The sequence below is a fragment of the Schistocerca piceifrons genome, chromosome 1 (assembly GCF_021461385.2).
Source record: "Schistocerca piceifrons isolate TAMUIC-IGC-003096 chromosome 1, iqSchPice1.1, whole genome shotgun sequence".
NCBI lineage: Eukaryota > Metazoa > Arthropoda > Insecta > Orthoptera > Acrididae > Schistocerca > Schistocerca piceifrons.
The window spans coordinates 962,314,545-962,341,501 of NC_060138.1; the positions used below are offsets into that span (position 1 = coordinate 962,314,545).

Consider the following 26,957-nt stretch of genomic DNA (forward strand, 5'->3'; position numbering starts at 1 on the left):
TTTGAATGTCAGTGGTTTTTCTATGCTGTATGAGGCCTGGTAAAGTGTAATGTTTTTGGTATTTCCACATTTTTATGCACCACTTGTATGTTATGTGCTGTGAAGGAGGGTTTGCATGACTGCCTTGTTTTATTTCCATTTATTATTCCAATGACTTCTTTTGAGTTGCTTCAAATAAAATACTCATAAATACTACACCAGACCTTTGAGAATGTTGGGATTATGTTAAAATACCATAGTAAAACCATGAAATTTTTGTTGTCTCCTAAACTTTGGGAGAACATAAGATGTCATTCTCTTACTCATTTAACTCAACTAATATTATTAATAAAAAGCAACTGTAATATATTCAAATAAGATGAGAACTTTAATTTCACTGTCCATTCAATATACTGTCTGCAATATATTATTTAACTAAATAACAATTACAGCAAAACCTTGTGGAGCTGGAAACAAGAGTAGCTGAACTTAGGTTAGAATACAATCTACTCACAGCGCTGGATGGATCCCTGATGGGGCTTCATGGCTTACAGAAATTAAATATAAGCCATAATTTAATTGAAACCATTTCTCCTGATGATCTTATCAACCTGGATGAACTGAAAGTATTGGATATCTCATTCAATCGACTCACTACTTTAGAAGAAACATCTAAGGTATGTCCTACTTTACTGAGAATATATATGTATAGTCTATGATTTATAAATACAGCCATGGGTTGACAAGGGGAATATGAAGAAGAAAAAGGGGAGGGGGATAACAGAGTGTTAATATTTATCATCAGATTTCTGATTTGGTACTACTTGTAGTAGAGAGATAGATAACAAGATAGATCTACTCTAAAGCTACTGTTAAATTAGTTTAATAAGTAATAAAGATTCCTTTTTTGTAAATATAATTACTGCACTATATTTTAGTTATAAAGCTTTGTCAGGCTTCTGTTTGAGACCTACACAAGGGGTCTGCAGAAGACATCATTAAAGAGTTTTCTTTTAATGAACTGTAACCTGATACAGGTAAAAGGTAAGATAATACTGTTCCGTATGATTCTTATGCATTTGTTTTATTACCTAATTTTCTGTGTGCATGACATAGTTTTGTTTCTATTACACAATTTAAAATTTTATAATTTTTCTTGTTCTATAATTTTCCTGCTTGTTTTCCAGTAGCCTTATGATCGACAAATCTTTCTAGCATACCATAATCTAATCACCTGATCTCCTGCATTATTCATTATCTTTAACTTACAGTGGTCTTAGGAAGCATGATTGCATCTACACTGCCTGACAAAAAAGTGAAGCACCCAAAAGACATGGTTAGATATAAAATTAGCTACATACATGTTCATACCTTTGGCACATTAAAGGAATGCCCAGCACCAGGTAGAACAGCCACCGTAGTGCATAACAGTTGTTCATGTTTAATGTTGTTACTGGGTCTGGTAGGTCACATTAGGGGCATGAACACCATCATATGTTGATTGATCACTGTGAGGGACATGAAGCTGCCACATACTCATGTAAGATAGTATTATCAGCACTTGATAGACCCAAAAGGACTGTCATAGTGGGTGTCTAGTTGGTTGACTGGTCAAATCAGGCAGTATCCATATTTTTGATACATTTTTCTGTGACAGTGGCCCAATGTCAGACTGCGTGGGAATGTGGGGACAGGCATACTTGTCATTCAGATTCTGGTCAACTACATCTCATCACCACAAGAGAGGATTGCTACATTGTGTGCCAAGCACATTCTTAACATCTTCATATCTGTGTCTGAGAACAAGTTATGGAGTTCCTGCAATACTCCATGTAATCTCATACCATTAGTCAGAGAGTAGCAGCAGCTGATTAGGGAATTACCATCCCATGTGTAGGCTGCTATTAACACCACAACACAAAAGGCTGTGTTTTGATTGGTGCCATGACTGGGCAACATTGACTATTGATGACTGGTTGAAACGTGAAATTGATAGCAGCAAGATTTTTGGGTGAAATTTAAGTATATACTGAAAGGATAGGCAAATGGGAAATGAAGGAGGTATACTGGTCGCAGCAGACTGGGAACTCAAAACCAACGAGAAAGAAATTGAAGCTAAATGTGAGATTGTTTGAGCAAGACTCAGTATCAAGGGTGGGAATAAAATGATAATTGGGTCCTCCTATCATCCACAGGACTCATCTCCTGATGTAACTTGTATGAAGTCCCCCAGTTATACTGTAATCATCAGTGGAGACTTTAATCACCCAGAACGTAATTGGGAAAATTACAGTTTTGTTAGTGTTGGGCTTGCTGACATCCTGTGAAACATTAGTAAATGCCTTCTCTGAAAACTATCTAGAATGGATAGTTAAGAACCCTACTCATGATGGGAAGATATTGGATCTAATAGCAACAAATAGACCTGACCTCTTTGAGGATGTCCACATCAAAACTGCTATCAGTGACCATGACATAGTTGTGGCAACAGTGATTACCAGAGTACAAAGGACAACTAAAACGAGCAGAAATATATACATTTCAGAAGACTAGATAAAAAAAATCACTAGTGTCATATCACAGCGAGGAACTTGAGACTTTCAGCACAGGGCAGGAGCACATAGAGGAAATATGGCTCAAGTTTAAAAGCATAGTTGACCATGCATTGGATAGGTAAGTACACAGTAGAACAGCTCATGATGGGAGGGAGCCTCCATAGTATACAGTCACTGTAAAGAAATTTCTAAAGAAACAGAGATTACTGCATAATAGGTATAAAACAGAGCATAGGGAATGAGACAGAAACTGAAATTGAAACTGAAGGTAGCAAAGCAAAGGCTGAAATGCTTAACTCCATTTGCAAATGTTCCTTTACAAAGGCAAACCCAGGAGAATTGTTCCAGTTTAATCCTCATACTACTGAAAAGATGAATGAAATAAGTATTGGTGTCAGGGGTATTGAGAAACAGCTGGAATTGTTAAAACTGAACAGAGGTCCAGGGCCTGACAGAATCCCTGTCAGAGTCTATACTGAATTTACAGCTGAGTTAGCCCCTCTTCTGACTATAATCTGTCATAGATTCCTTGAACAAAAAACCACATGCAGTTCTTAAAAAAAGCACAGGTCACACCTGTCTACAAGAAGGGTAACAGAAGTAATCCACAAACTACTGTCCAATATCCCTGACATTGATTTGTTGTAGAATCTTAGAACATATTTTGAGCTCAAACATAATGAGGTATCTGGAACAGAATGACCTCCTCTCTAGGCACCTAACAGGGATTCTGAAAACATTGATTGTGTGAAACCTAACTTGCACTTTTCTCACATGACATAGTGAAAACTTTGTATGAAGGAAGTTAGGTAGGAGCAGTATTTCTCGATTCCTGAAAAGCAATTGATTCAGTTCCACACCTATGCTTATTATCAAAAGTATGATCATATGGGGTATGAAATGAAATTTGTGAATGGATTGAAGACTTTTTGGTAGGAGGACGCAGCATGTTTCTTTGGATGGAGAGTCATCATCAGATGTAGAGGTTACTGGAAGGGTGCCCCAGGGAAGTGTATTGGGACTCCTGCTGTTCTGACCTTGCAGGTGATGCAGTTACTTACAATGAAGTACTATCTGAAAGCAGTTGCATAAATATCTTGATAAGATTTCAAATCATGTGCGCGACTGGTTCTGGAATATTGCTCAGGTGTGTGGAACCCCTACCAAACAGGACTAACAGGGCATATTGAACATATACAGAGAAGCACAGCACTAATGGTCACAGGTTTTTTTATCCATGGAAGAGTGTCAAAGAGATACTGAAGGAATTGAACTGGAAGACTCTTGGAGATAGATGTAAACTATCCCAAAAAAGTCTATTAACAAAGTTTCAATGACATATTGCTCACACAGGGATCACAAGGATAAGATTAGAATAGTTACTGCATACGCTGAGGCATTCAAACAATCATTCTTCCTGTGCTCCAGACACAAATAGAATAGGAAGAAACCCTAATAACTGGTACATTGGGACATACCCTCTGCTGTGCAGAGTATAGGTGTGGATGTAGATTGTGCCCAGTGAAGAATCACATTTGTGCACCATATTGGATCTCAGATGACCAGCATCAGTGAGTATGGTGGTGATCTGTTGAGAGGTTCCATTCATCCAGAGCTTTGGAAGGGCACAGCCATGTTACTCCTGGCATCATAGTTGAGAAACTATCGAGTATGACTTCAGGTCATGGCTGCTAATGATTGAGGGAACTATGAAGGCACAACAGCACATCGTGGACATCTTGCATGCTCGTGTATTACCTTTTATGTGACAGTATCATCGTTCCATTTTTCAGTAGGACAATGCTTGTACACACAGGGCACATGGCTCTATGAATCATCTGCATGAAGGTGAGGTCCTTCTATGGCAAGGAAGTTTCCCAGGTCTGTCACTGATAGAACATGTGTGGGACCAGCTTGGATGTCAACTCCACCTCACTTCCAGTATTCAGGACATCAAGGACCACCTACAACAGGTGTGACGCAGCTTGTTTCACGGGAGATGAAGGTGCAAGCACAGGGTAGACTAACAGTGAAAGCTGTAAGGAACCAGTCCTTGGACTGAAGACCTAAAACAAAGTTACATGACTAATTCATTTATGAATAGTCAATAAAGATCCTGAGTGTTCATCTGCCATGGTCTCAAGAATGATGTCATGGGAAAAAAAGTCATTTACACTTTCTCAACTCTCAGCTTGAAACATTTCAACTTTTTTTGTTAGATATGATAGTTTCTATTGTAAAAATTATAGATGTGATGTTTATCATCATTGTGATTGTAAAGATCATACATTATTTATAATATTTTATTAAATGCAAATTCCTATTATTTCAGACTGTTCTTCCAGCTTTGGAGTTTCTGTATGTTTCAAATAACTTGCTAACGGCCCTAGAAAAAGACTTCCATGGACTTCCAGTTCTGTGTTGGGCTGATTTATCACACAACCAGATTCAAACCGTCGGCCAGGATCTTATAGCACACACTAGGTGTCGAAGGTTTGGTGTTTATGACACCCTTAGGATATATGTTGATGGTAAGAAGAAAACTTTTAATTATATATACAAGATTTTGTATGTGTGTGTGTGTGTGTGTGTGTGTGTAAGAGAGAGAGAGAGAGCGAGAGAGAGAGAGAGAGAGAGAGAGAGAGAGAGAGAGAGAGAGAGAGAGAACAATACATGCTCCATTATACATGTGTATCAGGTAACAAGGCAAATTTATTGATTTTAGATTGTCTACAGAAAATCATATTTGATTCATATTGATGACAATTTACACAATATGTTAACATTTTTTCACCCTTAGTTCATAAAAGCATTAAACACATTTCAAAGTTTTTGATCATATCAGTAAAATCTCTTTGTTTTGCCTTTAAAAAAGTGCAGAGTTCACCAATCTTTGACATGATGATATCCTCTCCTTCATGATTTGCTTCATATTTCCCAAACTTTGACTCTGCATTTAATATTTTACTAAGAAGGCAGTCATCAACACATCATAAGAAACAATATCTAGTACCATACCAAGCTTATTAAAATTTATTAATTTGGCCACTTATCATTTTGGATTCTCTCTTCCTGTGTGGACTCCTAGAAGGAAAGGTGAGTATTCTTGGAGATGTCAGAAATGATAATCAGAAGCAAAAAATCTCATGTAAATAAATTCTTTTATCTGAAAGAAAAATTCGGAGTAAGAATTAAAATCCATGGAGAAGAAATAAAAACTTTGAGGTTTGCCGATGACATTGTAATTCTGTCAGAGACAGCAAAGAATCTGGAAGAGCAGCTGAATGGAATTGACAGTGTCTTGAAAGGAGGATATAAGATGAACATCAACAAAAGCAAAATGAGGACAATGGAATGTAATTGAATTAAATCGGGTGATGCTGTGGGAATTAGATTAGGAAATGAGATGCTTACAGTAGTAAATGAGTTTTGTTATTTGGGGAGCAAAATAACTGATGATGGTCAAAGTAGAGAGAATATAAAATGTAGACTGGCAATGGCAAGGAAAGCGTTTCTGAAGAAGAGAAATTTGTTAACATTGAGTATAGATTTAAGTGTCAGGAAGTCGTTTTTGAAAGTATTTGTATGGAGTGTAGCCATGTATGGAAGGGAAATGTGGATGATAAATAGTTTAGACAAGAAGAGAATAGAAGCTTCTGAAATGTGGTGCTACAGAAGAATGCTGAAGATTAGATGGGTAGATCACATAACTAATGAGGAGGTATTGAACAGAATTGGAGAGAAATTTGTGGCACAACTTGACTAGAAGAAGGGATCGGTTGGTACAGCATATTCTGAGGCATCAAGAGATCACCAATTTAGTATTGGAGGGCAGCATAGAGGGTAAAAATCGTAGAGGGAGACCACGAGAAGAATATACTAAACAGATTCAGAAGGATGTAGGTTGCAGTAGGTACTGGGAGATGAAGAAGCTTGCACAGGATAGAATAGCATGGAGAGCTGAATCAAACCAGTCTCTGGACTGAAGACCACAACAACAACAATTCCGAATACAGTGATGGTCAGGTCAGAACTTGTCCACCTAATCTCTTTGCTCTAAATAAAATAACCTATGATGGTCATAGGGACATGCACATGGTTCAGCAGCAAAAAAGGTACATTTTGTTTCTCTAGTACAGTGTGGTGCAGGATGATCAGTTCACAGATTCAGATACAGATTGTTTATTAGTCATTCAGCATTTATGTGTTCAGTAGACTTCATCAGTCCATTTACTTATTAGTATTACAAAATACATACTTACATTATTTAAATTGTTGTATTTGGCATTTGTAAAAATTCTTCTAAAGAATGATAGGGTTTGCTTGCAAGAAGCTGTGCAGTTTTTCCTTAAATAATCTGATTGATATGCTTGTGACATGTTCACACAGTTTGCTACTTTTTTTTTATTGAGATGTAGGTATGAGTACTGTTTGTTTTTGCTAGTATGTTTTGTGGTAACAGCAGAGTAATACTCATTCTTGTGTTATTATCATGTCTTTGAATTGTTACACTTAAATTTGGTACTTCAGCAAAGTCGTGTTATTCTGGAGGAACAAATAACAGGGCACAGCTACTTTACAAGAGGGCATTCTGTTGGCTGTCATGTGATGTGTTGGCTAAAATGCTAATTTTCATTATTTCATGACCTGTAAACTGTAAAGCATATTAATGCTGTGATTGACTTATCAGTTTTTCCAATGTAACAACTCCTTTTGTGATCAGCTAAACAGATATTAACAGTTAGTTTCTTTATTCAAAATATTGTTACTTATCTCCAATTAAAAGGAATTTTATACAGTGGAACCCTACAAAATAAGCACAATTCATTCCAAAATCTTACTCACAGTTTGAAACACTTGTTAAGCAAAACAACTCATCTCATATAAATTAATATAAAATACGAAAATGTGTTCCATTACTAAAAGTTTTATCTTATTCATACCATTTATTCAAAGAAAATTATACATACAGTATTATGTGCTTTATTATTCATGAGACGTAACTTATTCTTTATTACTAGGAAGCTATCTGTAGTCATTTGTTTCAGCTGATGCTTCAACACTTGGCAAAAATGTGACACAGCATTATTATCAAATAAATTTGTAGTGCACGTAGCCACTGCTTTATTGGGGTGATGATTTTCAGTGCATGATGTAACTGATTCCCAAGCTTTCATCATTTCTCTTGTTGTTCCAGAAGACTGCTGCTTTGCTGTTAGCACCTCCTCCTCCTCCTCTGATGAACTCCTCTCCACAACTTTCTGCTGTGAAACACACTGCAACTCCATTAGCTCTTCGGTCATTATTTCTAGGCTGTGATTTTCCACAAGCTCATTGATATCATTGGTACCCACTTATAGTCCCCTGCTCCTGACCAAAGACACAATCTCATTGACTATAGGCTACACAGGTACTGATTCAAATGCCTCAGAGTCACATTCAACAACACATTCTGGCCAAAGCTTCTTCCAAGCAGAAGTGAGATTTCCCTTACCTCACCTTTTTGATCATCTGGAAACAGGCAACAATGTTGAAGTGATATTTCAAAAACTCTCTGAGAGTGAGATTGGTAGCTTCAGTCAACTCTAAGCAATGTGTAAAGAGTGCTTTAGTGTAGAGCTTCCTAAAGTTAGAAATAATCTGCTGGAGTTATGAAGTGCTGTTGGCAGGCAGAAATTTGGTCTTGCTGAATTGAAATTCTTCAAGGCGGTGGTCTTGTAGGCCTGGAGAATGGGCAGCAGTGTTGTCCATAACAAGCAAGACATGGAGTGGAAGACTGATCTCAAGCAAATATTTTTTCATTGAAGGACCAAACACTTCATTGATCCAATTGCAAAAAAAGATCATGTGGCACCCAAGCCTTGTTGTTGGACCTCCACATCACATTTAACCTGATCTTCTGGACATTATTTTTCTTGAAGGTTCATGGAGTTTCTGAATGGTAAACAAGCAGCAATTTAATTTTCAAGTTGCCACTTGCATTGGCACAGAATAGCAGTGTGAGGTGGTCTTTCATTGCTTGTGACCAGGTAATGTATTCTCCTCTGTTATAAAGGTACACTTCAACATCTTTTTCCAGACTAGACCTGTTTCATCACAATTAAAAACCTGTTGCAGCAGATAACCCTATGTGTGTCTTGAAATTGCTGATGAAGTTCTCTGCTGCCTTAGTGTTGGAGCTGGCTGCTTCGCCATGCCTCACAATGCTGTGGATGCCAGTTATACTCTTAAACTTCTCAAACCACCATGGCTTCCCTTCTTTGGCAACTGATGATCCTGGCATCTCCTAAATGAGATCAGAGAAAATAATACTCACCTTCTCTCAAATGATGTTATCATTAATAGTATTGCCTTGCAATTGCTTTTCATTTATCCATATAAGGAGCAACCTTTCGGCATCATCTAGAACATGATACTGTTGTTTAGATGCTCTTGTCACTTCCTTTGAAGCATCTGTCTCCTTAATCTTGTCCTTGTTCTTGAGGATAGCACAAATAATTGAAGTAAACCAACTGTTGGTTTATGCTAAATCAGCAATGCTCACACCACATTCAGATTTTTCCATGATTTTACATTTCATTTCTAAGGTCATTTTCTTTCTCTTATGGTTGTCTTCTTGTGGCTTTATCTTCAGCAACATTTCTACAAAGGTTATTAAAATTTGCACACAAAAAAACACTCTGTGATCACAAGTTTAGAAAAATGTGTGATCACAAGTTTAGAAAAATGTGTGATCACAAGCTGCACTAAGATGCTAGCAGAAAGGTCACTAAACCCAAACATTGGTCGAGGAGCCGGTATTAAAAGGTGGCGGCCCCGACGACAAAGGCACAGCCGACACCATCGTCAGTTTTGGAGCCATCGGTGTAAATAAAGGTGTGACCGGCAAGTCGAGCACGAAGTTCGACAAACCGTGAGCAATACACTGCAGCCGGAGTACCCTCCTTCGGGAGTGAGCTGAGGTCGAGATAAATATGAACCGGAGCCTGGAGCCAAGGTGGTGTCGGGCTCTCACCCTCTCTGAAGGTGGTAGGGAGGGCAAAATCCAATTGTCGAAGCAGGCGACGGAAGCGGACTCCGGGGGGCAGCAGGGCAGACATATACAACCCGTACTGACGGTCGAGAGAATTGGCGAAGAAGGACTGGTAAGAGGGGTGGTCGGGCATAGACAACAGCCGGCAGGCATACCGACACAGCAGTATGTCGCGCCGGTAGGTCAATGGTAATTCAGCAGCTTCAGCATAAAGACTCTCAACAGGACTAGTGTAGAAGGCTCTGGTCGCAAGATGTAACCCACGATGGTGGATGGAGTTGAGACGGCGTAAGAGGGATGGCCGAGCAGACGAAGCTCCCATAATCCAGCTTCGATTGGACTATGGACCAATACAAGCGAAGCAGGACAGTGCGATCCGCTCCCCAAGATGAACCACTAAGAACTCTGAGGACATTAAGGGAACGTGTACAACGGGCCGCCAAATAAGAGACATGCGGAGACCAACACAGTTTCCTGTCCAACGTGAGCCCTAGAAACTTAGTTGTTTCCATGAATGGGAGAACAACGGGACCGAGATGTAAGGATGGCGGAAAGAACGCTTTATATCGCCAAAAGTTGATACAAACCGTCTTCTCTTCAGAGAACCAGAAGCCATTTGCCACACTCCATGAGTATAGGCTGTCTAGACAACGCTGAAGGCAGTGCTCCAGGAGGCATGTTCTCTGGGCACTGCAGTAGATCGCGAAGTCATCGACAAAGAGAGAGCCTGAGACATTAGGTGGAATGCAATCCACAATTGGATTGATCGCGATGGCAAAAAGGGCTACGCTCAAGACGGAGCCCTGAGGCACTCCGTTCTCCTGGAGGAAGACATCGGACAATACGGAACCCACACGTACCCTAAACGTTCGATCCGTTAAAAAGGAATCAATAAAAAGGGGCAGGTGACCGCGTAGGCCCCACCTGTGCATAGTGCGGAGGATACCTCCTCTCCAACAGGTATCATAAGCCTTCTCCAAATCAAAGAACACGGCTACCGTTTGGCGCCTTCGCAAAAAGTTGTTCATGATGAATGTCGACAAGGTCACAAGGTGGTCAACAGCGGAGCGGCGGCGACGAAAGCCGCATTGGACATTGGTAAGTAGCCGTCGAGATTAAGAATCCAGACTAACCGAGCATTAACCATGCGCTCCATCACCTTACAGACACAGCTTGTAAGAGAAATGGGGCGGTAACTAGAAGGAAGGTGTCTATCCTTCCCGGGTTTGGGTATAGGAACAACGACGGTGTCACGCCCACGCATGGGAACCTGACCTTCGGTCCAGACGCGATTGTAGGTACGAAGAAGGAAGCTTTTGCCTGCCGGAGAAAGGTGTGCCAGCATCTGAACTTGAATGGCATCTGGCCCCGGAGCAGAGGACCGGGACAGTGCAAGCGCACGTTCGAGTTCCCGCATAGTAAAGGGGGCATTATAAGTTTCCAGATGCAGCGAGTGGAAGGAAGGTCGCCGAGACTCTTCTGCCTCTTTCCTGGGAAGGAAGGCAGGGTGGTAATGGGTGGAGCTTGAAACCTCCGCGAAAAACCGGCCGAAGGCGTTGGAGACAGCCACAGGATCAACGAGGACCTCATTACCTGAGGTCAGGCCAGGTACCGAGGAGTGGGCCTTAATGCCCGACAGCCAGCGCAGGCCACCCCATGCGACAGAAGAGGGAGTAAAACTGTTAAAGGAGCTGGTGAAAGAGGCCCAACAAGCTTTTTTGCTGTCTTTGATGACTTTACGGCATTGCGCTCGGAGTCGTTTGTATCCAATACAATTCGCCAACGTAGAATGGCGGCGAAAGGTGCGTAAAGCACGTCGTCGAGCACGGATAGCGTCTCGACAAGCCTCGTTCCACCGGGGGACGGAAACGCGACGTGAAGAAGAGGTAGTACGAGGAATGGAACGTTTGGCAGCATTTATGATAACAGCCGTGAGGTATTCGACATGAATGTCACAACTGAGAAAATCGTGGTCCGGAAAGGTCGCCAGGGAGGAGTAAAGTCCCCAGTCAGCTTTCGGTATGTTCCAGCTCGAAGGGCGTGGGGATGGGGTGTGGTGCAGGAAACGAACGACACAGGGGAAGTGGTCACTCGAATAGGTGTCAGAAAGGACATACCACTCGAACCGACGGGCAAGAGTGGTAGAACAGATCGAGAGGTCCAAGTGGGAGTAGGTATGAGTAGAGTCCGAGAGGAAAGTCGGGGCGCCAGTATTGAGGCAGACAAGATTGAGATGGTTGAAGACATCTGCCAAGAGTGAGCCTCTTTGATAGGATGCAGGAGAGCCCCAGAGGGGATGATGGGCATTGAAGTCACCAAACAATAAAAACGGCGGGGGAAGCTGAACGATCAGGTGCATCATGTCAGCCCGACTAACAGCAGTGACGATGGAGAGTAGATGGTACAAACTGAAAAAGTAAAAGCAGAAAGAGTAATACGGACAGCTATTGCTTGGAGTGGGGTGGTCAATGGGATGGGATGGTAATAGACATCGTCCCGAACGAGCAACATGACCCCACCATGAGCTGGGATACCGTCCACAGGGGTGAGGTCATACCGCTCCGAGGTATAGTGTGTAAAGGCAATACGGTCAGTCGGGCGCAACTTGGTTTCCTGGAGACCAAGGACGAGCGAACAGTGCAGGCAGAGAAGCAGTTGTAATTCCTCCTGATTAGATCGAATACCTCTTATGCTCCAATGTAACAATGCCATCACTAGTCAAAAAAGAGGGGGAACGAGACGGGGGAAGAGCTGGTCACCTCGACGGCCGCGGAGGGCCAGGTTTCGAGGGAACAACGCTACAACCGGTGGGAGGTGGATCATGTTTCATCAAGTCGTCGCCAGCTGCGGCCGCTGTTCCTGGTTGTGTAGGAGGGGCAGCATCATTTGCCGACGAGAGGCCAGCTGAGCGCCTGGCAGCAGAGTGTCCTGGCGAAACTGAGGACGGCCGGGAGCAGCGACTCACGGATGGAGCGTCAGACGAAACGCGCCGGGATGGAGAGGGGGATAGAGACTTCTTCTTGGAGGCCTTCTTAGAAGTCCGAGGAGGCACAGGGATGGTGGGCTGGACCCGAAGAAGGTCCTCACACGCGGGGTCCGTTTTGGAATGCCGGACCTCGGAAGCTGGGGTCCGGAACGTTTTCCCGATGGACGCCTGAGAAGAGGATCGCTTCTCAGGCAGGGGAGGGGGGGGGGCGGGGAGGGGGGGGCTGGGGGGTAAGGGTGGCCCCTGGGGCAGAGGGGGCGGGGGCCACGGGGGAGGAGGATTTGGAAGGGAGGGATTTGGGAGGCGGAGACGGAGACCCCGGATGGGAGGAGGAGGCGGAGGGGGGACAGGATGGGGGTGAGGATACCGCGGAAGGAGTGGACACAACTGAGGCAAACGAAGTGGTCAACGGCACGGGATGGAGGTGGTCATACTTCTTCCTGGCCTCAGAATAAGAGAGCCGATCCAAAGTTTTGAGTTCTTGTATCTTCTTCTCCTTCTGATATGCAGGGCAGTCTGAGGATCTAGGCGAGTGAATGCCAGGACAATTAACGCACAGAGGTGGTGGGGTGCATGTATGTTCCTCACGAAGAGGACGTCCACAATCGCCACAAAGGGGCTCAGCCTCACACCGTGACAACATGTGCCCAAAGCGCAAACACCGAATACAGCGCATAGGAGGTGGGACGTAAGGTCGCACGTCGCACCGGTAGCACATCACCTTTACCTTCTCCGGGAGAACGTACCCCTCGAAAGCGAGGATAAAGGCCCCGGTGTCGATGCGACGGTCTTTGGGGCTGCGCTGGACTCGCCGGACGAAATGCACGCCTCGGCGCTCCAGGCTGGCCCTGAGCTCCTCATCAGATTGTAGCAGGAGGTCACGATGAAAAATAACCCACTGCGTCCTATTTAGTGCCAGATGCGGGACAATGGACACTGGGATGTCCTCTAGGTGGTCGCATGCCTGGAACGCCGCCGACTGTGTGGCGGAGGTGGTCTTTATTAGAACGGACCCCGAACGCATCTTACTGAGAGCCTCGATTTCCCCGAAGATGTCCTCAATGTGCTGAACAAAGAACATGGGCTTGGAGGTGGCGAACGTCCCCCCATCGATTCGAGAACAGACCAAATAGCGGGGGAAGTACTTCGCCCCAAGCCGGCGGGCCTGTCCCTCCTCCCAGGGAGTGGCCAAGGGGGAAAGGGCAGGAGAACCAGAACTAGAAACAGTACCTTTCCTTTTGAAAGACTCGGCCGCAGAGCGACCTGATACGTGTTGACATTTCATCTGCGAAACGTCCGCCCCGATACCACCCACTCCGACCAGGGGCTCTCCCCATGGGCGCCACCCAGCCTCAGCAAGGGCCACCTGGCAGGATGACCGTTGCCGGGAGTCCTGATGCCCCAAGGAGACGGGCATCTACTCCTTGGCCAACGTGGGGAGGGTGCAGCTCAGGTATCGGCAGTACGACCCCTGTGTTGTCAGGGGGCTACAACCTAGAGGGTACATGACGACCCCACCACAACGGGCTGGCTACCGTGCTGGATTTCTAGTGCCATGGTAAGTCCATCATGATCGTAGGTGCAGATGGGGACGCACTATGGGCGTAACTTGTACAACCCATCAGGCATTTAGGCCCAATTTGAGGAATAGTGGGTATGGTTACAACGCCGGTACAATGCTGAGTGCAAAGGTTTTAGTGCACTGAGGACCAGTGGTACACCACGTAAGGCATCCTTCCCCAAAAGGCTCGTACTTCTGTAGAATTTTGAAAAATGGAGGTCAAACCCCAAGGGGGACCATCACATGGAAGGCTGAAACGGTTGGAACTCCTTTTAGTCGCCTCTTACGACAGGCAGGAATACCTCGGGCCTATTCTTACCCCGGACCCGCAGGGGGAGGCTTGTGGAGTGTGTATGTAGATGTAGATCAACAAGTAACATACAGAAAGCACTTTTATGTAGTACACACAAAAGTACACACTGCCAGTCTCATTATGGAGTGCTCCTAGAAGGGGAGGAGGGAAAGAAATGAAATTTAGATATAATAGATACTGGCAATGGGACAGAGTTTATGTGTGCAGTCAAACTTCCCTCAATCACTACCAGCAAGTCATGCTCAATGGCTTCCCACAACATGACGCTGGGAGTTATACATTTACAGAATGGGACCTCTCCCCAGGTTGCTGCTGTACTCGCCAACCATAGCCATCCAGGGTAGTGCAGAACTGTGATTCATCACTGAACACTGTTCATCAGCAGTCCATGCATCCTGGTCATAGCACTAAACTCCAAATGTAGCTGTTTGGTGTTGACGGCAGCCCGTGCTTGGGATGTTAATTCCCTAGTACAGCTGTTGCTAGTCTCTGAGCAATGGTGTGGGATGACATAGAATGTTTCATGGAGTTCAGAACTTGTTCTCAGATGATAGGCATAGATTTGGAGGGGTTATGATGGGCTTAGTGCATAATGCGGCAAGCCTCTCTTCTAGTGGTCAGACATATTTCATCAGAACCTTGAGAATGAGAGTGCCTACATTCACATTCTCATGAAATCCACTTTTGGGCCACTGACAGATAGAAATTCCGCACAAATCTGGATACTGCATGATTTGACCAACCGGCCAAATGGAGACAAGCAGTGAGGCTCTTTTCGAACTCCATCAGATGCTACAAAGCTGTCTAAAACAAGTATGCAGCATCTCCATGATTTTCACAGTGATCAGTCAACATCTGATGTTGTTCGTGCCCTTTGTATACCATAATGGGTCTGGTAACAACACTGAACGTGAATACCACTAATGAATGTCATTGGTCATTCTATCTGTTGTCACAGACAATTTTAACTCTTAACCATTTACATACACAATACACACTGATGCCCATATGCCCCCCCCCTTTCACCACTCTCCCCATGAACCATGCACCTCGTAATGGTGGAATGCCATACCATAGGTGCAAGCACAATTGGGAGTTATCTGTTGAGAGGCCAGACAAACAAGTAGTTCCTGAAGAGAGGCGGCAGCCTCTTCAGTAGTTACAGAGGCAAAAATCTGGATGATTGTCTGATCTGGCTGTGTAATATCAACCAACATGGCCTTGCTGTGCTGCTACTGAAATGGCTGAAAGTAAGGGGAAACAACAGCCATTATTTTTCCTGAGGGCATGCAGCTCTGATGTATGGTTAAGTAATGGTGTCCTCTTCCTGAACATTGATCTCCATCTCTCTGATGGCTCCATCCACACCTCTGTACACATTAAACCCACCAACCACCAACAATACTTGCATTTCAACAGCTGTCATCCTTTAACACCAACAAATGCCTCCCATACAGCCTAGGCATCTGTGGTTGAAATATCTGCAGTTATGGGAAATCCCTTGCCCAGTATGCTGAAGGCCCCACGCCTTCATAGACAGACAATAAGCTCTAAACCTAGTCCACAAACAGATTTCATGTGTCATGTTGTCACGCACCTCCAGCCAGGGGGGAGTGTCCCTCTTGTCATTCAGTATCACCCTGGACTGGAACAACGGTACTTCACAAGGGCTTTGATTATTTCTGATCCTGCTCTTAAATGAGTGACATCCTACCCAAGACCCTTCCTAGCCCTCCTAAAGTGGTATTCTGTCACTTACCCAACCTACACAATGTCCTAGTCCATCCTTATGCTGCTTCCAATCCCACCCCTGACCACAGGGATCATATCACTGTGACAGATCAAGTTGCAAGACCTGTGCAAGCCACCTACCCAGCACCTCATACTCCAGACCTGTCTCAGGGTTATCCTACCTGATCAGAGACTGGGCCACTTGTGAAAGCAGCCATGTCATATACAGTCCAACTCTGCCACAAAGACTGCACAGTTTCTTATGTCAGTATCACTATCAACCAGCTGTTCACCAGGATGGACGGTCACTGTTAACCTGTTGCCAAGAACAGGGTTGACCGCACCCATAATTGTCCTGACCTCAACATCAGGTAACACTGATCCTGCACCCTTCACCAAATAGTTTTCCCTTCTACTGTCCTGTCATCCACCCCAGCTCATTTGCCAGCACCACTTTCAGTGTGCACCACTCCCCACCAGCCCTTACAATTATGTGTTATGTTTTGAGCCCATGTACTTACCACCTCTCCCTCTCAAATTCCTAGCTGGCAGACTGGCTCCCTCCCTGAGAGACACTAGCCACTCATACCTGTCTCTCTCCCTGCCTTCTGCCTCCCCCTCCATGCCTCCCTCTCCCTCTACACAACCCATCCGACACTACCTCCACCACAACCACTCCATCTGAAAAAATACAGTGTTAGTCCATCCAAAATAATGTAGGTGTGTGTGTGTGTGTGTGTGTGTGTGTGTGTGTGTGTGTGTGTGTGTGTGTGTAGGGGCGAGGGGTGTGTAGGAAGAGGAGAGAGATTGAAAAGAGGATTAAGGCAGACAGGCAGATGAGGAGTGGGGATGGGGAGAGAGACAGTGTGTGTGTGTGTGTGTGTGTGTGTGTGTGTGTGTGTGTGTGTGAGAGAGAGAGAGAGAGAGAGAGAGAGAGAGAGAGAGAGAGAGAGGAGGGGGTGGGGTTGCAGAGTTTGGGGAGGATTGACAGATCAGATTTGCTGAACTTTATTTTTTGAGTAGGAGAAATTTGAAGTTCGTATGCTAACAATTAACAACTGAAGAACATTATTTAGTTTATTTCATCCTGTTGATTGTTCTGTTCATGTTATTTTTATGTGAATTTTACTTGTTCACTGATTCACGTGTTTGTTCCATGCAAATTTATATTTTCTAATGCGTGTTGACTTTTACTTCAATATTTTATCCTGAATGGGGATCCTGTTGTTAGTAGGCAATACAATTGGCACTTTTTTCTTACATTAAAGGAGCTGATGTCTACAGACATTTTTATGAATCCACGAAAAGGATATGATTACATTTTGATATGCCCTTTTTCCCTACAACTTACTTTGTCTTGCTCTAATTATCCTGTCTCAAATGTCTGCCTAGTCATATAGTAGTTCATACAGCAAGAATCAACAGTGGTTCTCTGTAGGCATTTAAAAGAAATAGTGAGGTAATTTTAATGCTAAATTAATCATGAGGTGCATTCATTTTGTCACCTGTAGCTTTATGTGGAAGTATTTACAATTATATCACTGTTGTAATTGATGGAACTCATTTTAATGTCTCATTCTTGTTTTAATTATCATCAAATAATTTCATACTGTATTATGTCATAAGAAAGTAATCAGCATGTCAGCTTTAATGAATATTTTACTAGGCTTACTTTGTTTGCTCTTCAATTGCTGTGCATGTATTTCTACATTCAAGAATTTTTGTATTACGTTTAAGAAAATTTCTGCATATAAGAAACAGATTTACACATTTTTGTACATGAGAAGATTATTGTTAGCATGGAAGGATTAAGTTAAAAATCTCTGTTAAGTTCCTAATTTCATGTCACATTATTCTTACATCTCTTGTCTACAAAAACTATAAATACAAGACCAACTTGAATTTTTCCTCATATGTCAATTTTGTTTTAGGGAATCCTATTGTATGTGGTTCAGAGCTGGAACAGGCTGTTGCTGCCATAGAAGCCCATTATGCCAAAATTCATGGTGTTCTTGAGTGTACCACAACAAACTTAACTACAGTTGCAGTAACCATAATTGAATAAAAAGTGGCCATTTGAGTTTTACATTTAGTCACAATCCTTCATTCTGAAACTCATGATACCATCATAGACAGATTAATATGTTAAGTGACTCTGATGGGGTATCTGACGTGCAGTGAAAAGAACTAGTGTGTTGTGGGGTCTAAAGGACTGTAAGCAATGTTGTGTGCAGATGTCTGACATATGATAAGAAACAATGTCCACACATACATATAAGTACAAATCATGTGGCGTAACAGCTGGAACTTGAACAATAATCAGCTCAGCAAGTGAAAGTTTCCAATCAAAAAGTTATTGGAAAGTGCTATGATATTTATGGAAAAGTATTTCATTGATTCACATTTCGTTTCCTATTTTTTTTTTTTTTTTGTTTTTTGTTTTACTGTTTTTGTACAATGTAAAATAAAGAAAGAAAAATATATTTTTTAGTTGTTGTGTGTAAATAACATTGTGTGGTGCTATGAATCTCAACTTTATTTCTCCAGAGATGCTGTAATTAAAAACTGACAATGTTCTTTCTCTTTTTGACTTGACAGAAGAAAATGACTGGATTCATACAGAAAATGGCTTTTCTTTTTGATGGACTGATTATCAAAAACTGTATGATTTTATGAATGAAACAGACTGAATAATTTTGTGGTGCACATGCCTTTAATTCTTTAAAATTTTGTTTATAGACTGACGTGGAGAATTGTGTGAGTTTCAGAATGAAGCAACATGCATGCTTTATAACACACATATCTCATAATGCAATTATAATTAATAAAACAAAACTGATTTGAAATGTGTTATCAAGTTGAGCACATTGGCATGTGGTCTTCTGTTCAAGAATGGGGTCTTTGTTTTTTGTAACAGTATCACTTTCTTAAAAGAAATCTTATGCTAAAATAATTTCATAATTCTATTGGTATGACATTTCTGTGATTTACTTACCTTGCCAGAAAAAGTGTGTTTCAAATGTTTGATTCAGTTATTAGTAATTACAGCTGAATCTGGAAGCACTAGAAAATGAATTTTTGCTACTGAGAACACATATTATTGAACACATTAGGAAATGCTTCCCACAATTACATTTTCTTAAGTATCAAGAGTATATCTAAATTTGAGAAAGTAGAAAAAAACATCATTATTATTCTTTCTTAAAGTAAATTATTAACACTGATGGAAATAAAACAATACCCACTCTCTTGCCAAGGGATTATCAAAAGTAGAATGATTTTGTAGCAGTGAAGAACCATGTGACCCACCATGTTTTAATACTTATTATACTTAAACTCCAGTATACATCATTTGTTTTTAGATGGTAAGTTTTGATAATATTCTAACAGAGTGAGAATAATGGGAAAGAGAACATTGTTCCTTCACATATTCAAGAGAAACAGTCATTGACATAGTATTTAAGAGGTACAGAACAGGAATATGAATGCTCTCGTTTATTCTGGGTTTCACAGAACACCCTAGAAAACTTGAAAACATAAGTAGATTAGCCACTCAGTTAATAATCTCCCTTTTAGTGTGAAAGTGTGTAAGACACTGCTTCAATACTGTGAAAATACGATATATTTTTTTGTGAATGTAGTGACTGATATTGTTTGCCTAACAAAGGTCTCCTTACCTAATATTTATACATAATTAAATACAATAAACATATAGCCAGATTCAAGTGATTTTTTTCACATGGAGTCAGTAATACATTATCTTGTACAAAAAGTTTTGTACTTTATTTTAAGTTATTTAAGTAATAAAGTATAGCACTGAATACCATGATGTACACTACTTATTGACAGCGAAAGTGATGGATTGATTCACCAATGGTTACTAAATGTTGGTACAATCTCTTTTTCTCTTTCTCTCTCTCTCTCTTGGATTCATTGTGTAAACCAGTGAACTGTATCTTTTTGTTATAGCAGAAAATGGGCAGACAGAAGAAAGGAAGCATGACATTTAAGACACTGTTTACAAATAATATGTTAGCAGAATTGAATTATCTGATACTACACTATAGTCATAGTCACATATTGCTTGATTTATTCACCAAAGAACAATTGTAAAGACATACTTACATGCATTAGTTCAGTATTAACTGTCTCAGTTGAACTCAACATACTCATTCTTTTGCTCATTATAATCCATACAACTAGAACTCATCATTAAGGGGAGCCCTTAGAGCCATGCAATGAATCAAAGTATTAAGTAACAGAGAGAAGCAGCTGTTGGAAACTTCATTAATAATAAACTGTTCTTAACTGTTTGTGCCTAATGAAGCTAAGATTAATTAAGTAAACTGAACAGGAAAACCACTATGTTGACAAGAATTGCTGCTTCCTCACTTATAAGAAATAATTGCTGCTATCTCTATTGCTAAGTCAGTATCTGTTGTATTATATTGTACTTTTATTGGGCCACTTACCCATGTAAGTAGATTGAGCATCAGGTATTCTACACGCACAAATTTAAATTGCAACATTCAATCAGGAATATACTCCATGTTTAAGAGATTCATGCTGCAGCAGATAGAGACTGACAGAGATAAGCATACCTATAGAGTTCTAGTTGCTGTTGTGTAATATTCTTTATACATATAAGGCAAAATGTCCACCAGAGTGATGTGATAAGTAAGCGGGCACATGGTATGACACAAGGCTTGCATCTCACTTGCAGCTGCAGATGGAACAAACACAGTCTAATTGAGCAGCACCTACCAGATTGACACAACACAACAGAGTCATATGGCATGCCACAACAATGTCCGATGACTGTGGCTTTCTCCACTTTTGCTACATGCCACATTTATGATAGTAACAGTTTACAGAAGTTTTTACTTTGGTTGTATGATTCTCTCTGTATGCAAGAAAGTGAGAGATGATCTTGAATTCAATATCAATTTTGTTGGCGATGTGGAGGAATGTAGTTTCTGGGGTCTTCAGCCAAAAGACTGGTTTGACACAGCTCTCCATGCGACTCTACACTGTGTGAGCTTCTTCATCTCTGCATAACTATTGCTACCTACATCTTTCTGAATCTGCTTGCTATATTCATCTCTTGGTCTCCCTCTATGAATTTTTACACCCCCCCCCCCTCACCACCTTTTCACTTCCTTGACACAAACTTCTTGTCTACACAATTCTGTTCAGTATCTGCTCATTAGTTATGTGATCTACCCATCTAATGTTCAACATTCTTCTGTGGCAGTCTAAACAGTGTATTGTCCATGTTTCACTTCCGTACATGATTACACTGGAGACAAATACTTTCAGAAAAGACTTTTCAACTCTTCAATCTATGTTCTGCGTTAACAGGTTTCTCCTCTTCAGAAATACTTTTCTTCCAATCACCACCCTACATTTTATATCCTCTCTACTTCGGCCATCATCAATTATTTTGCTCCCCAAATAGCACAACTTATCTAGTACTTAAAGTGTCTCATTTCCTAATCTATTCCCTGATCATTACCCAATTTATTTTGACTACTTTCCATTATGCTTGTTTTTCTTTTGTTAATGTTAATCTTGCATCCTCCTTTCAAGACACTGTCCATTGCGTTCAGCTGCTCTACCAAGTCCTCTGCTGTCTCTGACAGAATTACAATGTCATTGGCAAACCTCAAAGTTTTTATTTCTTTTCTCTGAGCTTTGATTCTTACTCCAAATTTTTCTTTGGTGTCCTTTACTGCTCATTCAGTGTACAGATTGAATAACATCAGGTATAGGCTACAAACCTGTCTCACTCCCTTCTCAATCACTGCCCCTTAACTCTCATTGCTGCCATCTGGTTTCTGTACAAGTTGTAAATAGACTTTCACTCTCTGTATTTTACCCCTGCAACCTTCACACTCTGTATTTTACCCCTGCTACCTTTAGAATCTGAAAAAAAGTATTCCAGTCAAACTGTCAAAAGCTTTCTCTAAGCCTAAAAACCCTATAAATGTGGGTTTGACTTTTCTTAACCTAGCTTCTAAGATAAGCCATAGGATCAGTATTGCCTCAGTGTTCCTGTATTTCTCCAGAATGCAAACTGATCTTCCTGGAAACTGGCTTCTAACAGTTTTTTTTCCATTATTCTGTAAAGAATTCATGTTAGTATCTTGCAACAATGTCTTATTAAACTGTTAGGTAATTTTCACACCTGTCAGCAACTACCTTCTTTGGAAATGAAATTATTACATTCTTCTTGAAGTCTGAGTGTATTTTGCCTGTCTCATACATCTTGCACACCAAATGCTAGAACAAAGAAATATCCATGTGTATATTATCACGGCAGTACTGAAAACAGCAACAGTAATGCTCAAGATAAAAAGTGGGAAAGGTCTGCAAGTGAAATATCAGCAACAGGTACAGTAATTAAAATTCATTTAATTTATTGTGGAAGAGAAAGAAGATGTAAAGCAACATAAAAAAGATTTTCTGAATGTAATGTAATATCAGATCCTTTAGGTATGTAGCAATGTATACACTTTGTTCTGCCAAGACAGTCATCCATTTTGGCTAAGAAAGAAACCACAGGGCTAATATCTCAACTCCAATATGTTGTTTATTAGTCTGTTGGTTTCCTGGGATTTGATGTGAGTGATATGGTCCTGCTGGGATAGATACCAGTGAAAACATCAGAAAATGCCTGAAGTCCAATACTTTGAATACATGGAAGTTGTGGGGAGTACAGGCAGGCACCGTTTCTCTAATGAAAGCCTTTTTTCTTACCTTTAAAATTTTACAACTTTATTAACTTGAATTTAAAACAGTAAGCGAACATTTACTGTCATGAACAACAAGATCTTCAATATAGTTTGTTAATGAAAATTCCTGAAGTATTATTTTAACAGATTAAAGAACAACTCTCAGAATCAATTTACAACGTTTGAAACTCAAAACCCCTATTTAAGCTAAGGAAAAAAATGCAAGGTTAAATAAAAGATTCTAACACCACATGACAATACCAAAATTTTCATAGATATTACCTGTGACCTCTAAAGGCAATAAAATATTGATGATAAAATTTTTAATCAAAACAACTTACCGTATTTACTCGAATCTAAGCCCCACTCGAATCTAAGCCGCATCTGAAAAATGAGACTCGAAATAAAGGAAAAAAAACTTCCCCAATCTAAGCCACACCTGAAATTTGAGACTCGAAATTCAAGGGGTGACAAGTTTTACGCCGCACCTCCAAATCGAAACAAAGTTGGTCCATTGTAATATGAGACACAATTTAAATCGAATGAATGACGATACAGCTACAGTAGTTTGGTTCGAGTCGTAAGCTTAGCAGTTAAGCTTTACCAGGTAGCCATTGCTATCCGTCAGGCGCTCCGTCCGTGTTTATACGAGTGCCCTTCCTTTTTTACGTGCTTCGTCTGATTTGAATCGATTGCTTATTTTGCTTTGATCTTATAAGTGCTGTTTTCTTTGTTATAGGTGTTTACGTCACTCTAAGCTGAAAATGCATTACTGTACTGTGTCATGCATTGTTTGTCGCATTCTGATACTGCATGTTTACGGCCTGTTGCCGCTCGCGGCATGGCTTGCTTTTGTGTGCGCTACCGCCGCTTACAATAAAAAAGAGAGTAATCGTCTCACTAGCAAAACAATGGCAAGAGACTGCTATTTGTTGTTACTTACGCTGCTGCTTTCTTTGATAACGATCAACAAGAACCAAATAATCTTAGATTTAAAAATCTAGTCAGTTGCCTTGCATCATTTCTGACTGTATCACTATTAGGCATAAGAATAATAAGAATATAAACATGACACGATACGTATATTCTTCCGCGTTTGCTGTTGTCCCACTCTAGTTTCGTAGTTTATTAGGCAGACAGGATTTAAATGAGATAGCAGCAAACACGAAAGAATACATGGCAAAATGTTTATATTCGTATTATTCTTATGGTGAAGAGAATACTGCATGTGATTCAAATTTCATCAGGTTCCTATTAGCAACCATCTCTTCTCACAGGTAGGAAAAAATTCTGAACGTAGAGTTGGCCATATTGACAAACATCCCAAACAGTTTCGCCAGTCGGATTTTCGTAGGACATTCAGCATTCAAATTCTGCTACATTCGAAGATGAACAATACGGAATTTGTATTTACTTCGTTGGATAATGTATGAAAATGCAGTGGTCGAAACTCCGGGCGGAGAAAAAAAAGCTCGTCTTCCACCTCTTTTTTTAAATTTATTTACTGACGCAGAGGTTTTGGCGCCAGTATTTATCTTTGTGCCTACAAAGCATACCTGTGTAGCGCTACACATATTCGACGAAGTTAGTTGTGGCGACGCCATCCAACATTTTTCAGAACTTCCGCTTGCTTGGCACTCGATTCTAAGCCGCAGGCGGTTTTTTGGACTACAAAAACCGGAAAAAAAGTGCGGCTTAGATTCGAGTAAATACGGTAAATGCAATAAAATCTGATTACTATCATTGTACACTCAAACCCCGTAGTATCTACAATGGGCACCATATCACAAAATATTTTCCTTCTTTTTAAACACTCTTCACCATAAACCTCCCTACATAAGCATCCAACTGAAAAACTCCACAGTCAATCTTTCCCTTACTACAAACTTTTAACAGTACCTGTAAAGTTCAATCGTGGACACTACTTGAGTGTCATGCTACACGCAACGAATGACGACAAATAATTAAGCATATAAGTTATAATTAACTAGGTATGTAATCTTTTCCTTTCAAACTAAATAAAAAAACACACAAATCAACTCTTAATCTCAGTGGTTACATCAGTTAAAAATAAAAAATACAATTCAGATCTTTTGATTTCGTCACGGTCATGCACTGTTGTGCACCGTGCTCTCCTTCAGGATCACTTGCGGCACGGAAAAAATTTTCCACGATGTACAAAACATTAACAGGGTGCAACCAACTTACAAAATTTGCATACTTTTTTGTATTTTTTTAATTTATTTATTTGGTCCTGTTGATTACATATTACACAGCCAGTGTACACGTAACATAGGTCAAGTCAATTGATGCAATTACAATAGTACATTAACATTTATACATCACATTGCACAGACATTGGTTTATTTTACAAGAACAATTACTTTTTGCAGTATTAAAGCCTGCATTATGCTGAAAACAGTTTAAGTGATTGTTTAAAATAGTAGAATAAGTGACAGTGCATATTTTTATGCTACTGACATATACAAGGAAGTAAATTTTCTTCATGGTCATGGTTTGAATGAATACAAGTTTTAACTGCATTCCTCAAGAAGAGGTTTAAGTGAATGCTCAAGAGAGCGGAATATATGGGAGTTCACATTTTCTCATAATGAAACAGATAAATTTACATTTTATCACCACAATTTCAGTTAAACTACAGGTAACAGCATCACATTTTATCTTTAAGGGAGTGCTTTTCTTAGGCAGTTTCCCCCACTGGGATTATATGACAATGTGGACACAGCTCACAAATCTTAAAAGGGGCAAGGGAGTAGATGCGGTACTACTGAACACTTCGACTATACTGCACCGCACCAAACAGCAGTGTGGTGGGGTAAACAAGAGACAAATCAACAACTGTTGCAAGGCAACCTCAGCAAGGCAGTAAGAAAATATGTGGGACTTTAAACTCTTCAGAGGGCCAGACCAAACTGCAGAGTGATGTCACAAGCTAAATTATGAAAATACTATTGGCGATTTTGCCCTGACAAGTAGAACCATTAAATATGCTAAATGGCCTGTTCGAAACAAAACCTCCTGAACTGCTTAAAAACAAAAGCCAGAGTGTTATCACTAACTTGGGTCTTCGGTGGTCCAAATATCGAAATAATTCCTGATAAGTGACAGATGGTAGTTATAGCTGTGACACTACTGGTTGAAATAAGCCATGAAAAGCACGAAAGTGCATTGACTACCACCAGAACTTACAGTTATCCTGGTGAGGTAGGGGACCAATATGATTAATGAATCACTTGTCCATAGAGTAACTTTCTCTAAGTGGATTGGAGGAGCCCCCTGGGAGAATCCGAGTCTGGTTTCACTTGCTTGTAAATTTCACACTCACCAATCATGTGCCGGACGTCTTTATATAAACTGGGACAAAAGAGCTGCCTCTTAATATTTGCAATGGTATTATTCATACCTAAGAGGCCACCGACCAGAGTGTGGTGGAAGTAGTGAAGCACCAGCTCCACCAATTCACTAGGCAAATATACGCGTAAATCGTTGGCACCAGGGCCCGGACAGCAGACCAACCCCTTACATAGGGGTTACCTGCTTGCCCACAGTTAACCTATCTTTAATTTTCCTAATACATGGATCAGCTTCACGTCTCTGACTAAGTCCCCAAACAATTCCACGACCTCCAATAAAATAGCACCTACTCCAGCCTCCCGATCTGGTCCAGCATCCTCAGGCTCGCCCTCACTCTCAAACATACAACTTAAGGCATCTGCCACATGGTTATCATGTCCCGTTATATGCTTTATGTTAAAATGGAAGGCAGATATCCTAATTGCCCACCTGGCTATCTGACCAGTCTTATGCGGGTGGACCAGCACCCAGCTAAGGGCCTGATCATCCGTTTCATGCAAAAACTCACGGTGTTCCAAATAAAATTTAAACATTTCCAGTGTGAAAAGCACTGCCAAGGCCTCCCACTCTTACACAGAGTATTTGGCCTCTGCAGGGGACAATCTCCTGGAGGCATAAGCTACTGGTTTCCACTCTCCCTCTTGCTCTTGTAGCAGCACTGCCGCTTCCCCTACAAGTAGAGGTGTCAAT

The 26,957-nt window shown here is 41.2% G+C and overlaps 1 protein-coding gene across 1 annotated transcript in view; it reads left to right on the plus strand.

Annotated features, from left to right (window-relative positions):
* LOC124725978 (leucine-rich repeat and death domain-containing protein 1) overlaps positions 1 to 19,883 on the plus strand; it is a 222,797-nt gene extending 202,914 nt beyond the window's left edge. Inside the window, exons 6-8 of the mRNA XM_047248464.1 lie at positions 432 to 656; positions 4,867 to 5,065; positions 18,090 to 19,883. Coding sequence (XP_047104420.1) covers positions 432 to 656; positions 4,867 to 5,065; positions 18,090 to 18,223 — 558 coding nt within the window. The 3' untranslated portion in view covers positions 18,224 to 19,883. The remainder of the gene's footprint in view (positions 1 to 431; positions 657 to 4,866; positions 5,066 to 18,089) is intronic.
* The last annotated feature ends 7,074 nt before the right edge of the window (positions 19,884 to 26,957 follow it).